Source organism: Drosophila gunungcola, unplaced genomic scaffold (assembly GCF_025200985.1).
Source record: "Drosophila gunungcola strain Sukarami unplaced genomic scaffold, Dgunungcola_SK_2 000077F, whole genome shotgun sequence".
Classification (NCBI taxonomy): Eukaryota; Metazoa; Arthropoda; class Insecta; order Diptera; family Drosophilidae; genus Drosophila; species Drosophila gunungcola.
This window is the reverse complement of record NW_026453240.1, coordinates 95,186-113,216: the sequence shown is the minus strand read 5'-3', so window position 1 is coordinate 113,216 and position 18,031 is coordinate 95,186. Positions and strand designations below refer to the sequence as shown.

General features: G+C 33.6%; 2 protein-coding genes across 2 annotated transcripts in view; both read left to right on the top strand.

Annotated features, from left to right (window-relative positions):
* LOC128264737 (low-density lipoprotein receptor-related protein 2) overlaps window positions 1-18,031 on the top strand; it is a 135,186-nt gene that overhangs the window by 26,501 nt on the left and 90,654 nt on the right.
* LOC128264746 (uncharacterized) lies at window positions 4,119-4,490 on the top strand. Its single transcript, XM_053000402.1, is given in 3 exon segments — window positions 4,119-4,290; window positions 4,293-4,438; window positions 4,440-4,490. Coding segments are annotated over 3 exon segments (369 nt in total).

The window sequence follows — 18,031 nt, the reverse complement described above, 5'->3', positions numbered from 1 at the left end:
CTGTAGTTTTGAAAAATGGAATTAACGTTCCCCTAATTGAGCCGAAAAATTGTAACTAATAAAAGAGCAAAACAAAACCGCTGCAAATTCAATTAAAGCCGCATGGCGATGAAGAATCATACCCAAAATCACTTCTCATACACTCGCACAACCGCACACACACACTCGCACACAAACAAAGCCCAAGCACAAACGCACAAAGTGAGTGTGAAAATTAAATTTGCCATGCTATTAGCATTTGTCTACGCAGCAAGTGTGAAAGAGACAGCAGGGGGCGTGGAAAAGAGATGGGACGAGGCATGACTGATGCGAAGAGAATGGTATAAGTATACAGCTTCGGAGAAAATCATAGTATTTTTTAGCTTTTCAAAAATATTTTGGGGCTTCCAAATTTTAAAAACATTTTTATATTTTCGTGAAACTTATACTGTTAACTAAATGTGGAAAATAAAAAAAAAACATTTAACTATGGCATAATATGTTAAAATAATTATAAATGATATTGATAAAAACCTTTTTTTTAGATATAAGAATTTAACACATTCGTAAAGGAGATTAATCCAAAAAAAAAAACATTTGTTTTGAAATTTTTAGTTCTAGAAATTAATTGAAAAGAGAATTAAAAAAAAAATTTTTTTAAGTCTTCATAAAGTTGTTAACTACAGTATATTGAAAACGAAATTTTTAGAAATTACAAACAGTTTTTATTGAAATTAAAAATCTCAAACATTTTCAAAGGTTTTATTTGAAATCAATTTGTTTATCTGTAAGTAAGCATTACGATAAATGAAAAGAAAAGTTTTGATTTTTCCGGTGCTATTACATTCACCGCTGCTGTGTTTGTCGATACCATATATGGGACTTTTTTTTGGGTGGTTGGGGCACTTTTTGATGGATAGTTGAAGAAGATTCTCTTGTCAGACACGTGTTCCATTGCTTGCTAAGCAGTGTTAATGTGACATTTCGGGGGCGGGGACTGTGTTTTCCATCGGCTAAATTGCTAAATAATTCAGGGGCCCCAAAAGAACGCAAAAAGTTGCGGTCTTACACTGCGTTTTCATCCGCTCGACTGACTTTTGTGGCCCGATGTTTGTGCAGTCAAATGTTTTATGAACAATTGAACAGTTTAATTGACTTTAAATTGAGTTGCCTTCCACCGAAATTTAAAGTCATGTTCACTCTGCAATGTCATCTTAACTGCAAGTTGCTTTTAACAAATTTTAAGACTTATTTTTGAGCTGCAATTGCAACAGATTATTTAGGGTGTTTTTTTAGATTTATTTTGTAAATATTTGTATACATTCCTGTTCATTTTAAAATGTTGATTTTACTAAATTTCAACAATTCTATTCTAAAGTAGGTACATTGGGGTTTGTAAACCCTAAGTTATACAAATTATTAAGGTTTTTTTTAGATTTATTTTCCATTTAGTTGCCTGCATTGAAAATATATAACAAATGTAAATATAAAATATAAAGCTGGAAAAAAGGAATGCTGGGAAAGCAGATTGTACAAATTTTGTGACCCATTTTTGGCACTCTTTCATTCATCTCTGTCGTCTGCAATCGAATTTGTCAAAGTCGTGACCAAATAATTTGACCAATATAGCATATAAATGTGCATGCAAGCTATGAATATATGGTGCTACTCAAAAGGAGTCAACGATCGGCACACTCGGTCATTCAACTCTATGCTTTTCACACTTGCCCGCTTTTTTTCGATTTAAAGTCTCAATTTTGGGGATTCTTTTGCCTTTTGATTTGATATTCGTACGTTAATTCAATTAGATATATGTGCGCCATTTGATATGCCCCTCCCCTCCCCTCTGTCCTTACTGTTAAAAAAAGGTAGTAAATTCAAATAATTTGTTGTCAATTTTAATAGTTGTAGTTGTAAATGTTCAAATATTATAATTTCTTAAAGATTTTAATGTAATATCCGAAAATTTTAATTAAAATCTAAACCATATTTTACTTTAATATAATGCTTTAAAATAAAAAAGGAACTTTTTCAAATCTAATATTTTCCACATTTATCTTAATATTTTAAAATAAGATCCTGCCATTACAAATGCATTATAATTAATATTACGATTTAATATTTAATATAAGATTTAATATTACAATTATAAATGCAATAGTCATAAATATAATGCTTTTAAATAAAATATAAACTTTTGTAAATTTTATATATTTCACATTCACCTAAATATTTTAAAATAAGATCCTGCCATTATGTATGTATTATGTATTTAATATTATGATGATGATTAATTGAAATATTAAATATACAATTATATATTCAATAGTGATGTATTTATTTTAACTATTCTATTTTTTTTATTAGTGCTTCTTTTCCTTATGTTTTTTTCGTTTGTATGTTTATTTATTCCTGAACATTTCGCTAAATGGGTTTTCTTGTTTGTTCAAAATCAGATCATGCCCAATAAATCAACACTCAATTCGATTTCGACCAAGTGTGTGTGTGTGTGTGGGTGGATGGTTGATGGGTTCTGTGTTCTGTGCGGCTGCCAAGCAAATTGATTTGTCCATTTCTTTGAAGGGGTTAAACAAACAGAAAACAGCAGCAGGTTATGCAAATCCAACAGGAAGGGGTCGGTTTCCCGTTTGCCAACTTAATAACCGCATCTCCTTAAAAAGAAAAGCCAAAACCAAAAGCCAAAACCAAAACCAAGGAGTCACAGTCAAAGTCAAGAAAAACTCGTTTTTACCCCGCCAAACAGCGGAAATTGTTGTAGTTATTATGGTTGCTTATTTTTTCTTTTTCATTTTCTTGGCCAGGCTTTTAAAGCTAAACCAAGTCAAAGTCTCATAATTGATACGCAGAAAGAAAGGGGGGAAAAATGTGAGAGATATAGACAGTTAAGATGGGTGTGTGTGTGTGTGTGTGTGTGTACATGGCGAACCAGTTGGAAAAGTGATTATGAATTTCGGGGGAAACTGTGTCACGAAAAAAGGAAAAATCAACAGGAAAATTCTGAAAAAATATGGGGGGCACTTTAAAAAAGGCAAATCGATATCATTGGTTAAGAATTGAACAGAATTTGTAATTTTATTATTAAGTATGTTATATAAATTTGAATTATGGATTTTTAAAATTTTTCTGTTAAAATAAAAAAGTATATTTACATTGTATAACTCTAAGGTTCAAATTGCAATTAATTGAAATCAATCAAAGTAACAAAGTGTTTGTACATTGTATAACTCTAAGGATCAAATGGCAATTAATTGATTTTCTATAGTGCATCAATCAAGTATACGCCCTGTGCCCTTAATTAGCCAAAAAGTTAACTCTTTACTGACCTTTTGCATTTAATTATATCAAATATTCAGACAGATATTTTTCGCATATCTTTTAACGATCTTTTTCAGTCAATTAAAGAGAGATTCTTTTTTTGTTTTTTCGCTTTGTTTTTGACACTTTGGCTCATTGAAATAATTGAATTCGGAACGATCGCCTGTTCGATCGTTGTTCGATTGATCGCCTGCAGTGGTCGACCTCATAAAGTGGGCGCTGAGGTGTGGCAATGGCGATGGCGATGCTGATTTAATTAGGCACTCGAATTGAGACTTTTGCTCATTTCCAGCACGTACTCGAGCCAATGGCCAATGGCCAATGGCCAATGGAAAATGCAACTGGCTCGCATTGAGCCCGGTTATGACCGACCCATCGGCCACAGTGGTTCAAGGTCCATTGGCGGCGACTTGAATTACGCAAACCGGTTTTAATTTACAGAGTAGATGAATGTCTATGTCTCGGATTGTTTATACACATTTTTATTGAATTTTGCAATTTTTCTGGCAACAAATCGTCTACAATGATTTGTATTTTTAATGTCAAATTGCAAACAAAATCTCATCATTATTTTGTATTGTTTGATTATAGCTTATACACAATTCTTTATATTAAGACTTTGATTTTCAGTATCAATTTGCTAATTTATTTATTTTTAATAATTTTAATTTGTATGTCGACAAATTTTTAACATTCTTTTGTATTTTTAATGAATGTTTCTAACAATTTGCCTGGCGACCCATTCTTTACATTTCCATGTATTTTTTGATACATACAGTTTTTTTTTTGGTGTACCCTTAAAAATGTTCTTGCTAAGATACAAATTTCTAGAAAACATTTTTCCACTATGCTGGGACAATGCAATTTTCTGCGTCTTGGCGCGTTCGTCTCAAGTCCCATTGTCAATATGGCAGCTCTTCGGTGTTCGGCATTTGGTACTGGGTATTCAGTATTGGGTATTTGAGAGTCTCTGGTCTTTGGTCATTCACATTATCGTTGCATGTGCCGAGAGGTAACCCCGCATGGGTGTGTTCGTTCATCTTTATTTCTTGTGCGTGCAAAAATTCAACAATTGCTGAAATTGAAACTTTTGCCTCTTGCCGCCGTTGTTGCCACACGCAGAAAACATTGAAAGAAAACTTTTAGACATGGTGAAAATCGTAAAAATAAAATAAAATGTGTGCACACGTTTGCCTGTTTTCTGTTTCTATGTGTCTCTGTTTTTATGTTTTTTTATTTTCTGTTTTCAGTTTTGCTGTTATTTGTTTGTATTTGAGTTGGAGATTGTGCCCTGCAGACAGACGCTTAATATACCAATGCACTTTTTCCAAACTCCCACTCCTTTCACCCAAATTCTGACTCACATTTCTGTGTGTTTATGTAGTCTTTCACCGGCAAAATTGATATGACCGAGCAATAAACAAACATCGCTCAAAAAAAGAAATAACACAAATTGAAATTTATGTTTCAATATTTGCTTAAAGTCTCCAGAATCGATTTCTTAAACCGATTAAACTTTAAAGGGTGTTAAATCTTTGCTTTTCGCTGAGTTATTCTCAGCCAAGGGAGAAAACAAAACATAATTTAAGTTAAATTCAATTTTTTGTTGGATTCGTTATTTGTTAATTTAGCAGGATTAAATCAAGTTTAAGCTTTTATTAATTTGCTCAATAAATGAAGAAGAAATATTTGTTCTATGTATTTATATATTAAAAAAAAAATATTTCACATTATTTTTTAACTTGTAAATGTTTTTAAGTTAGGTAGCAAACTAGTTTAAGAAATATAACCTTTTTAACTAATACAAAACAAAAGTTGTGTTGTTGCTGCCTTTTTGTTACAGTTGTTTACATAAACATTTTTATTTGTATATTTAAACATTTAATTGTATACAATAAGTTTATTTATTTATTGCCGAAAATAAGTTGCTGTTCGTTTTAATTGTCATCCACTCAGAGTTATAGCTCTTGACTTTTGGAAAATTTGTTTCATGTTTTTTGTTCAGCTCGCGGTTTTTCCATTAATTTTGTGTTTATACTTTGGTATGCTTTACATATCAAGCATACGCCGTGTGTGGTGCGTTATGCGAAATGTACTTCTTTCTGCTGACTCATTCGGGGCTGCTCATTCACTGGAGTTGCCAGCTGCCTTGCCTTGGCGCACTTTTATTTGGTTTTACTTGGTTGCCCTTTTGTTTACTTGTTTATTTATTCTTTATATTTTTGCCATCATTTTTTGTTTTGTTTGTTTATTTTTTGTATGTAAATTGCGCACAATTTGCAGTTCATTGTTTTTAAGAGAGAAAGGCGGGCGGTAGAGAAATGGAAAGAAGAAGGGAGAGTAACCGAAGTGTGCCCCATCAGGACATGGGTTAGCCCAGTCTAGCAGTCATTTCTTTTTTGCTCGAAAAGAGAGAAGCAAGCACTTTAACCCATGCTGCCAACGAACCTTTCTTCCTCTGTTCCGTTTCCTTTGCAACTTTACCTCTTCCTCCCGCCCTTTTCCCCTTTCTCCGCGCCTTTCTCTTCACTGTTAAAAAAAAGTAGTAAATCTAAATATTTCCAACTCAATTTTTCGTTTTGATTTTTACTCATTGTTATTTTAAATATGAAAATCTTACAACTTCTTGCAATTTGATACTTAGTACTTCCTGAATTGAATTGAATTGAATTTTTCTATCTAAAAATGTAGTTTAAGTTTAAGCCACATTTAAATTAAATAAAATGCACTAAAATCAATTATTTACTTTTTAAAAACTTATACTTTCCAAATAAAATTAAATATTTTAATATTAAATCAGGCCTTTATAATATATAATAATATATATATGTATATATATATATATATATCTATATATATATATATTTTTTTTTTGTTTATATAAAACCTATATGGAGTGTGTGCGTGGGAACAAGGACAAGTTGCGGCTTCTGCGGCAATTTCTCTCCTACTTTCTCAAATAAACATTTCAATGCAATTTTTATATAATTTTTTCCCTCTACTCTCTTGCTTTGCTAATCCACAGTTGACATGCAATTTGATTCAATTATCATGATTTTGTTTGAATGTGTGTGTGAGTGCAGTCTCCTCCCCGCAATTTTCTTTTTTTCTGTCGCCGTTTTTCTTATGCTACTTATTTTTTTTGTTGCTTCTTTCAAGAAGCGTGGGAAATTTAACAAGCTTTTGGTTGGTTTTTTTCGTCTCTTTTTTTCGCGTCGTGTGTAACTCATGCAATTATTCAATTTGTGGCCAGCGATTAGGGCACAAAAAAAAACAGCAAAAAATATCGTTAGGAAAATCTGTTATTTTTCACGTGTAACGGTAATTAGTAACGATTACCGAAGAAATAATTGAAATTGTTTATTTTTTGCTATTAAGCCTTCATCCTTACTGGTTTTCACTGTACCTAGTGGATTTATAACTAAGCGATGCGTGTGAATACCAAATTAAAATTAAATTATAATGCCTTTTTTTGTCGTTATTTTTTGAGCATTTAATCGTTTTACTCTTAATGATTATGCCCTATAGCTGTCCCGCTCTTTATCTGTGTAGCCACCTCGCTTGCTCACTCGATTGTTTGTTTCATTAATTAATCATTGCTGACATCACGCATACGCAACGTGTGCTGCATATGCAACTTTTGTGCGGGAGAAAACTGCAAACTGCAAACACAAATATGCAAAAAAAAAAAAAAAAAAAATCAAATTAAATGCAACGAAAAGGAAAATGGAAAAATTAAGGCAAACACAAGGAAAAATAATATTCTTTCAGATTTATTAAGATACAAGATAAGCTTTTGAAATGTTCCAAAAACAGGGATGCTTTGGCACTAACTTTTAGAATATAAATGTTGTTTGTTTGCTTTGCATAACGAATTCCACAAAAGATTGAAAGCATTAGCCATATTACCCGTCTCTTTATTCCGTACTATGCCCCTCACGCTCTGGCCAAAAATTGCTTTGGCGTCGCATAATCACCGCAGTGTTGCAACCAGAAGAATAACAACGAAAATCCCATTTCCCCAGTAAAAGTAATTTCTATGCAAGGCCAACAGCAACCGCAGCAAGTGCGAGCGAGACGGAAGCGTGGAGGAAATGAGATGCAGAGAGAGGTAGAGTGACAAAACGGCACTTTTGTGCGAGCATATTTATGATGTGTGCGAGTGAGTGAGAGGGCTACAGCGAAATGAGCAAGATGTAAGGAACCATTCGCATGTGTTTCAAATAATTTTAAGGACCAAAAAAGAAACAAACTACGAAAAGCCAAATTTAAATCCCCACAAAGCGACAAGTTAGGGGCGAAATGCGAGACAAAAAAAGAGCAAGCGGTCATTGGGGGGTTAAAAAAGCATTGCAAGCAGTTTACCAGCGGTCCCGTTACGGTCATCAAAAAGATTTTATAAGTTCAAAAACAAATAATGGAGTAATGTGTTTTGTAACCAGGGAAAATAATTGAAGCAAAAATGTTTTAATTTAAAAATGGCTGTTTAATATTGATTTAGGAATTGTTTTGAATAATTGTTTTATTAGAATTACATAAGCTTTTAAATTTGAAAAAAAAAGATTAAAAAATTTTTTTTTTTTTTAAACCTAGAAAACATTTTTTTAATTTATTTATAAACTGTCACAATTCAGTTCCAAAATAATTCATTTATATAGAATGTCGTGCATGTAAAACAAAACGTATTACTCTTTTCACTCAATAATCGATTTCAATCGTTTCAAACTCCATAAATTTAACCTGCCAGGTCACTTAAGATCGCTAGCTATTTTCGACAAAATCTCGATATAGCATTTCCTGGCGCCAGCAAAAATAAAAAATAAAACATGTATTCACCCATCAAATGATGCTGCACATTGCAGATTCGTTTTTCCCCCGCTCACAGCACACACACACAAAATGTAGTATCGCATAAAAATTGCAGAGAAATACACACGGAAAAAATGACACGATGAGCTGAGCACGAAGGAACTGCGAAAGGAGCGGATAAAAGGAGGACAACAAAGTGAACACTGAATGGACAACGCTCTTGACCACTTTCTAGCACATGTGAGGGCCCCAAAGCAGCTTAACAACTCAAACATCCTTGGGAAACGCAAACCCAAACTCAAACCCACCCACAAACCCAATAACTTTGGGCCAGTCAAAGTCGAAGCGATTGTCGCCGAACCGAATTTGTGTGTCACTCAGCAAATAAGTCGCACACACCACACACCCAACTGTCGAAAGGGGTGTGTTAAGGGGATAGAAAGAAGTTCCAGTTTCAGCCAGGAGGTGTTGACATTGCCCAACACTATGGGTTGATGCCCAAACACAAACCATGTTTATGCTAAGAATATCATGAATTCTGCAAATAATTGAGGTTAATAAAGAGGAATTCCTGAAATAATATTTGTAAACATGTCTGGCAACTCTACTAGTATTATTACGTTAGCTGATCATTAATACTCTTACCCGAACAAGAAAACTATTTTATAATGAAGCTGAGTGGAGACAAAAACTATTAATAGCTCTTTACAATTTGGAAAGAATATAAATTCAATTGAGCCTCAATTTCATATTCTGCGTTGCCACCTTATTTATAGCGAGTTAAGTTAGCTGCGCCTCACAATTTTACGCAATTAGCTATATATGCATATGCACACTTTCGTGTGTAAGTGAATAGATGAAAATTTCATAACAAGATTGCCTGAAATGGCCATGGCATAAACACAGTAACAGACTCCCAAATTTTCCCCAAGCAAATGGAGTAGAAAAATAAAATGAAATTGAAAGATAAAGGCAAAAACATACCTGATTGTAACGCTGGCTTTTACATTTTAAATCAACAAAAATATTACTTTTTATATTACTTTAAACGCAAGTGAAAATTTACCTAGTATTGTTTAAAAGAAAATTCATGTTACTTTGGAAGTTTTGACATGTTTTTAAACGTTTTTACGAATACTTTTCAAAATTAATTATATTTTACTTTGCATAAGTAATTGTTCTTTAAAGTTTTAGATTAATATTGTTGTATATAAATTTGTTTTACTTTGGATAAGTAATTGTTCTTAAAAATTTCTAAATAGTTCTTAAATATAGAGATTTTTTTTACCTGTTTTTGTTACCTGTTTTCTGTAAAGTTTTTAATAAATATGTTTTTGATATTACGAAATGTAGCTTTATTAAAAGAGAGAACAATATCTTTTTATTCACGCACAACCATTTTACCCAGCTAAACTAAACTATTGTGTTTAGGTTTATTAAATTCAAATATTGTGTAATTAAATAGATAAATTGCTGCAGAGCCGCATTCTGCATATCACTCGCCTAGCTGAATGCAGATAAATCATCCGATAACCCTGCTAAGCCAGCTTTTAGCTTGCTTATTTGTACAGCTTATGAGCACAGAGAATGGCTCTTGGCCTCCTTATATTTTCGTATACTACATTTGGCAAATCCCCACCGAGGCAGTCGAAAATTATTCGATTATTTGCTCGAAAGTAAAAGAAAACTCAACTCAATCGATTTGAATAGTCAATGTCTCTGTGGAATTTGCCGGCTGAATATTTGCATCTGATATTAAGCATTTTTATGTATAGTAGGTTTCTGTGTAAATACATTTTGTATAGGAGTGTTTGAGCTGTGTGCTGTGAATTCCCCCGAGATATTCTTCCCATTTCTACATGTTTTTTCTTCTCCATTTTACTTGGGCTCGAGTATCAAGGATATATACATAGTATGTCCAAAGTCGAAAAAATTTAGTTGCAGAGCGCTGCAGACCGCAAATTAAATGGAAATAAAATGCATCTCTACTCGGGGCATGCGAGTAAATAAAAATGTATATAAATAGAGGTGCATTTGTTTATATAGAGTGACAGCCAGGCGGAAAACCACCTCCCTTTATTTTTTTTCCCCCTTTTGAGCTGATATGACACACATGTACATACGGCCACCAAGTGAAGAAGTTTTTGAGCAATTCTTTTTAAGCGTTTTTCCTTGTTTCTGTATATTTACCTTTGGGATTTATGAGATTAGTTGCAGACGCACACACACAACACGATGACTGCAAATGAAAAGCAGTTCGCAATTGCTTTGAATGCGAGCGGAAAAAATATTTAATATAGCTCACAGCACACACACACACACACACACACACACACACACACATACACACACACACACACACAGTGTTGCATACCCAAACATAGACAGGGTGGAAAGGACATGAGCACGAAGACATTGCACAAAGGACATACGCACACACTGACATCCAGACGCACCAGCACACAGACAACTTCATTTCAAGTGCAGCGAAGCGCGCCTTTTTAGTCGCAGACAAATGTCCAAATGTAAGTACAGTGGGCACACGGCGTCGACGAACCCCGCAGAATCCAAAACTGAGCTTCTAGAATTCTAAACATGTTTTATCGAAGGTTAATTTTAAAGATCCATCATGAAGTTTCGTAACAAGCAACAGAAAAAAGAAGAAACAAAATAAACAAAAAAAACCTCTTAAATCTCATATATAAGTCCTAAAATTAGACATTTAATGTTAACTTTTTTTCAAATTTGCATTGAGTTTCTGTCATGTTACCTTTTGTAAATCGATTTCAAAGTTATTGGCTTAAATTGGTGATAACCAGTATTATTTCTAGTTCAACTTTACAACAATCTTAATCAGAAAACGAATTTTTAATTAAAACTTAAAACAATATAGAACCATGCATAAAATATTGAAAAACAAATTTAAATTTAAACAGTTAAACAGTTAATTAATCCGTAAAATTAATCAAGTCAGAGTAGTTTTCTAATTTTTGCCTCTAGGCAGACTTCACTGTACTTCACCTTAATAAAATCCCGTATGAATAATGACTGCTCTTGGGCAGAAATTGCTATGAACACATTTTGAGACTTGACCTAGCCACACAGTGAAACATAAGAGTTCAACCATAAATTCTATGAAAATATTTGCAGTCCTTTCAAACGTTTCACTCCTTGCTCTTCGATTTCCCATTGCTTTTTCCTCCAGTTTGCCACTGGTCATGTGGATTATACAGAGCCTGCAAATCGAAGATGTGACTGGGATTCCCATTGTTTTGGCTCTTTGTGGGCAAACTAATTAGGTTTATGCAAACGGTGAGGGTGAGGGGGGCAAAAACTCGATTCAACTCCCTTCTGTCGAAAAACGGTACGCAAATTACAGATTATTGCTAGGAAATTGTCGAAATTACTTGCAAGCGGATTCCATTACCAATTATCATTTGCTTGCACACATAAAATGTAATTACTTTGAAATTCCAGTATTAATTAAACGCAATATTCATACAAATATGGTATCCTTTTAATTTCAGGTAAAAAAAAATGTTTACATAACCAAACCAAACTATTCCCAATTATGAACACACATATACATGCATGCGTGTGAATATTTGCTTTGAGAGGTAAGTTTAATCATTTACATATTTTCCAACTTTGAGCAAGTCATTGGATACGGTTATTGGACGAATCGACCGAATATCCTGTGCGACAGTGTAATCGAACACAATTAAAGGCACTTCCTACTCTCCCTCTCTCTCTTTTTCTATCTTTCTCTTTGTCGCTATCGTTCTCTCTTTCTAACTTCTGCGTGGGTAATTTTAATTAAGCTTAAAAGAGACAGAAACTCATTGAAATGAATATTCTTGCTTGCTTGCTTGCATACCTTTAAAAAAAGACTTGAATGATATTAAAAATCTAAACGAACTTTAAAATGAAGTACTCTTTTAATAACTTTTTTGATTGATGAAGTTATTGTTTGTTTCAAACTTAACTAATTCTTACCAATTTTTTTCATTATGAGTACTATTTTCTGTGAGTTATATTTTTTATATAAACTTTAAAACATTTTTTTTTTGTATGTGGTTAGATTATTTTTTTCTCTGAGTAACAACTTTAAATCAAATTTTTCTTTAAATTTCTAAAGTTTATCTTTCCAAAATCATTTACTTTTTTTTCAAGTGCCAAAGTAACTTGACTGACAAAATTTGCTTAACACCAAAAGTGACGATGGCGACTGGCAGTCAAGAAAAGGAGTCAACAAAAGGCGGTTGACTTTCTTTGACATTAGCACTAAGCATTTGAAAGGGACAAAAAAAAAAGTGGACGACATAGAGGACACGATGGTGTGCGAGTAAGTGGGCACTAGTGATTTCGATGGCTCCTCAAGTAAATGGCAAATAAAAGGCCAAGGCTTTGGATTAAATTCATTTCTTGTACAGCTGTACAAGGTATAACACATACATAAACTACAAATTGAATTGACCCGAAATATAGCAAACACAGGAACTGTGTTGTAGGCAAAAAAAAAGTGTATTACATGAAAAAAAAAGCGGAACTAGATTTGTCTTGAATGCAAAAAGGATTTCAGTAATCCATCGAGTTGGGCAAATAAATTGAGCTTAATAAATTAAATGGTTTGGTTGGCTTAATATGCAAAACAAATTTGGGGAGTCTCATTTTTTTTAAATAACTATTTTACAACATAAGAAATCCATGAAATTTAAGACTATACTTTAATAACTTTTATTTGCTGCCCCTTTGTTTATCTAAAAGTTTATATTTACTGTTTTTCCTTTGTCTCACTGCCAATTTGCCGTAATTTTCCGAAATCATTGTATATTTATATTTACTTGCGCACATGTGATTGCCCTTAAACTTTTACCAAAAACATTTTCCAAGTATTTCCAGTTGCTTTGTCTTTGCCATTTGCCATTTCCCATTTGCCAATTGGCTGATATTTTGGAGCCGAATCAAAGTGCAATTTCTACGCCCTCTTTGAAGAGCTGCGGCAGAAGATTGAAGTCCTTCCGTCCGACATCCTCTGTTTCATTTGCTGCATTAACACAATTGCCAATTAATAATGACCAGGACTAAGAGGATTCGAAAAGGATTTGTGGGAGGTGGGCGCTGGCCTACTCCGTACCCTTGCTGACAATGCAAAATCCATTTTGGTTATTATTACATTGCCTTTTGCACCTGTCTGCCAACAGCTGCCCATGTTATTATTGTTCTTGTTCCTGTCCGGACTGACAAGTAAATTAAAATTCAAAACAATTTCGTCTATGGCAAATTCCATTTTATGACCATCAAAATTTATGCAATAAATATAAACCAAAATTTGTTGCCAACAATGTGACAGAGATGACCACAGGCAGACAGAAAGAGACAGAGAAAGAGAGAGAAAGAGAGGGAGTCTGAGATGTGTGACAGAGTTAACTGCCAAAGTAAATAGCCAAAGTGCACTGATCCAAAAGATAAAGTCGGAAAAAAGGAATTTAAATTTGTTTAATTTTAAATATATTTTGTGCCTGTTATTTTCCAACAAAAAATCATTATTGTTCCTCTAATTAAAAAAAAAATAACTGTTTGATTTATAAAAAACCAGGGCAGACTGTCAATGCTATTGATAAATTTTAATTATTTCTTTTTATTATTTATAGTTTATACATTTTTTTTTGTTGCATTTTAATCTTCACATAATCTGAACCTATTTTTGTATTATCTATTCTATACATTTTTTTATATATATGTATATTAAATTATATATTTAATAAATCCATACCACTGCAATTGAATAATCAATAAGGTGTTAAGTTGTAAATTGACTTTTCGATTAATATAAAAAATGTTTGATTAAAACAAGCATAAATCCCTTGACTTTTTTTTTGATATTGCAGAACCACAAAGATGCCATTTTTTTATTAATCGGGGATTCAATTGAAACAAAAAAAATGCATTAAAAATATTTAATTATAATGTTGAAAAAAGGGAAAGAATGCAACTTAATAAGTTAATTCCATATGTAAATGACAACTGATGACATTTTTTTCTGTGCAAACCGCGCACACACTGAGAAAAGTAGCAAACAAAGCGGCAACAACATATGCATAACCTGAGCTCCATCTCTTTCTTCATGCCGTCTCTTTCTCTTTCTGCCGCATTGAGAGGCGTGTGCAAGCAGATAACGTTGGCATTACGTCAGGATAACGTTGAAATTACATTTTTCACACAAGGACTGTCAGCTGTTCTGTTCTGGCTTTTTGCGTTGGTTGGGCGATGGGCGATGGGCGTTTGGAAAGTGGACGGATGTTACTGGGTTGCAATGCAGAGTTGTACAGCTGACGACTGACCGTTACACATGCAAATTTACTTGCAGTAGCAGCAAAAAAAAACCACATAACTGTTAAAGTTAAGCCACGTCCGACTGGTTCCTCGTCTCGTTTGCCCAGTGAGAGCGAAAGGGAAAGCAAAGCGTAGAAAGTGTGGCCAGACTGGCGAAGTATGTGTGACCAGGGCTATGTATGCATCACTAACAAAACGAATTTTACAGTTTCTTAGCATAAATTGATTAAACATTAAACAATGTGGGTTGTTTTTTTAACAAATTGAAAGACTTAATTTATATAAAAACAATATAAACATAAGATAATTATTTAAAAGAAACAGTTACTTATTTTATTTTTTTCCTAATATATTTTCAAATAATTTCAAACGAATTTTTAATGATAAACTTCCCAACTTAACTAATGAGAGAAACAATGTTTACATTACATTACAAACAACAATTGTCAGTTTTTTTCTATTCATCTTTTGGTGTATTGCATTTTTTTTGAACACTTTAAATGAAATATTTAAATTTTTGAAATTGGAATTCATTGCCTATTCGGTCATACTGCCGGTGGTGTGACCGCAAGAAAATATGGAAATGTCTGCTTGGGCAGCCGCAACGAACACGTCCAGAAGTACTATTCTTCACAATATGCTAGGCACATATACACATATCCATTTCCTTTTTGGTCCTGCAATGCCCTTGGCTTTGGCTTTCAGCTTTCGGCTTTCGGCTTCCGACTCTTGGCTCGTTTAGGAGTTTTTTTCGTTTTGTCAAAAGTGGAATGGGACTTGCAGTGGAATGGAAATGGAGTTTAAAAGCGAGGGATATGGACTTGGTCGACCTGTGGCTCGCTCTCTGTGTGGCACATAAAGTGCATATTATTCCTATAATAATTTCGCCTTTCTGTCCAGCTTTTTTGCGTATGTGCTTCAGGTGCAGAGATGCTCTTGAAGATTTTAGTCGGGACTCGTTTGCGTTCTCATTCTCATTCTCGTTCGCTTTCTTTTTCTTTTTTTTTTTGACTATGCCAACTTTAGTTTTGCTTGCCAAACCGTTAATGTGCGAATTAAAATATATAAAATGCAATTTACTTTCTATGTGGCCGGTGCACCTGTGTGGCTTTTGTTCTCCCATTTTTCGCCTGGCTGACGGGGCGTATGTGTAATGCGCCTGAGGCCTTGGCTAGACTTTGGTAAATAGTTTCGTTAACACCATTCTTGGAAAGTTTCTTGCAAATTTTCCAAAAAGTTTTCCCAAAATGGGCAGTAAAATTAGAATTTCTTTATATGTTTCCAAAATCCTTAGTATGCTCCAATAGAAGTGTTTTCCACAAAAGTCAATAAAATATTCCATAACTTTAAGTGCTGTATTTGTACGTCTAGTTTAATATCTTAAATACATTATATTTGCATGTCTTGCCCGAACGTTCGATTTTCTTTGCCATTCTTGTTTTCTTGTCAACTTGTTGGCCTACTTTTGGCAAGTTTCTGCAAACCAATTTCTTAACATAAATTCGATTCTAGAAATTATTCTAATGTATTGATTGATGGCCACTTGAATGCCGGAAAAGGTCAAGAGGATGGATGCCTTTGCTTACTTTGTTTACTTGACTGATATCCTTAGGCCAGAAATCACAAGAAATAATGAAAATCATTCAACTGCAATTTCAATTTCACAAACTTGAAGACGCCACAAAAGGCTCATCTAACGAGTATGAAATTACGATTAATTCGATTAAAAGCGTACGCATAAAAAACAAAGACCTTTAATTCGCATATTTGCCTAGGGTTCAGATTTGAGTGAGAGATTTGCTGAGCCCAAGAAAAATATTCGCCATACATCAGCAGAAAAGTGGACCTTTTCGCTCATTTGCGGCGGTTCTGCGGTCAAAGTTCACTGAAGCAAGCAAACAATAATAACAACAACAACAAAAGGCAACAGATGCCGTGTCAGCAGCGAAAGAGACAGCCTGAGGCATGCCGAAAGAGACGGGTATATGGTGGTATAGTGGCGAAGTGAAAGACGCAAACCGATTATCTACCACAAATATGGCCGCTTCCGTAAAAATTGGCATGAAAAAGGATTTCCGCTTGTCTGAGCAGTGGGACCTCTTGTTCGTTCTTTTCTCTAGCCGTCCATTGTATACCTGCGTACACTGGGGGAAATAATTAATGTATCCTAAAAAACTGAGAGATGATATGAATAAATATTTTACAGGCTTATATATAAATAAAAACTCTAAATAAAAAAATGATTACTTGTACTCTCTATAATACATATTTTAATTAAATATATTTTAAACATATAAACGCGCTCAATTAATTAATTCAATCTGCTTTAAAATTTATAAAAAGTGAGGTTAAATTGCCAAGTGTATTTTTTATTATATGGACTTTTCAGTTTTCCAATAAGAAACTCACAATGAGCTTTTATAAGTGTGATTTCGCTGAGTGCACTTGCATTTTGATTTAGTTTTTTTTCCTTTCCAATTCAAGTCCAAGCCAATCGCAATCGCAGCACAAACCAATTTGCTATGAAAATTTTCTGCACTCTTCGAGTTCTGTTTATTAGCAAAACTGTCTGCTGCCATCCTTTTTTTTCCAATTTTCTTTTCTATTTCTTTTATTTCATTTTTACTCCTTTTTTACCATAGATTTTCCTCTTCTTTTCTTTTTTTTTTGTTTTTTTTTTGGGGGAGGGGCGTAGAGAAAACTTCTGGGTTTGCTTTTCTCATTTGTTTGTCTATTGTTTGGCCCCCGTTTTAAATTTGACTTTACGAACATATCGAATATCGAATATATATATATATATATTTTTTTTTTTTCGTAGTTTTCTATTATCGCTAACTTAAAATGGTTTTGTGGGAATTTCTTTAGCTAAATAGAAAATTGCTGCGGACGTTCAATTCTCCAATGCTCGCAAATGAAACTTTTGCTCGACTGCCCAGTGAAAGGAGATAGCTGTATGGCAGTTAGAGTGGGATGGGGGATGGACATATGCGGCAGGACTCGAACTCAACTTCAATTTCAACGTCATTTTGTATCAATTACCTTTTAACAAGTTTCTAAGGGCAAAAGTAGAAGCCCGCTCCTTTCAAATTTTCCCTGCACGCACATTTCAAATATTTTAGTGCATTTTTACTGGATTTCAGCATTCGCTTCTATGTATTTTTTGTCCGATTTTATTTTATTTTGCTGAAACGGAAACGGCAGCAGCAGCAAAACTTTTATCACGTATTGACGGTTGAGTGCCCCAAAACGCTTTGACCTATGCCCCAATCCTCCTGGCTGGCTGGCACAGTGAATGCTGACTAAGCGGCATTTTTATTTTGGTCCAAGGCATTTATGGATTTTTTATGATTTATCATTACATATTTGATTGTGCTACTTTTATTATATTTCTTTATTACATTTAAAATATTGCAAAACCACTATAAATCAAATATTTCAAACTTTTTTCAGTAACCTTTACCTTTATTGGGTGATGACTGTGGATTAGTGTCCAATCTGTGCTTAATGTATCTTTGCAAACTAAGATTCCCTTCTTAGAGAGTACAGTAAAGTATGATTAAATGAAACTTTG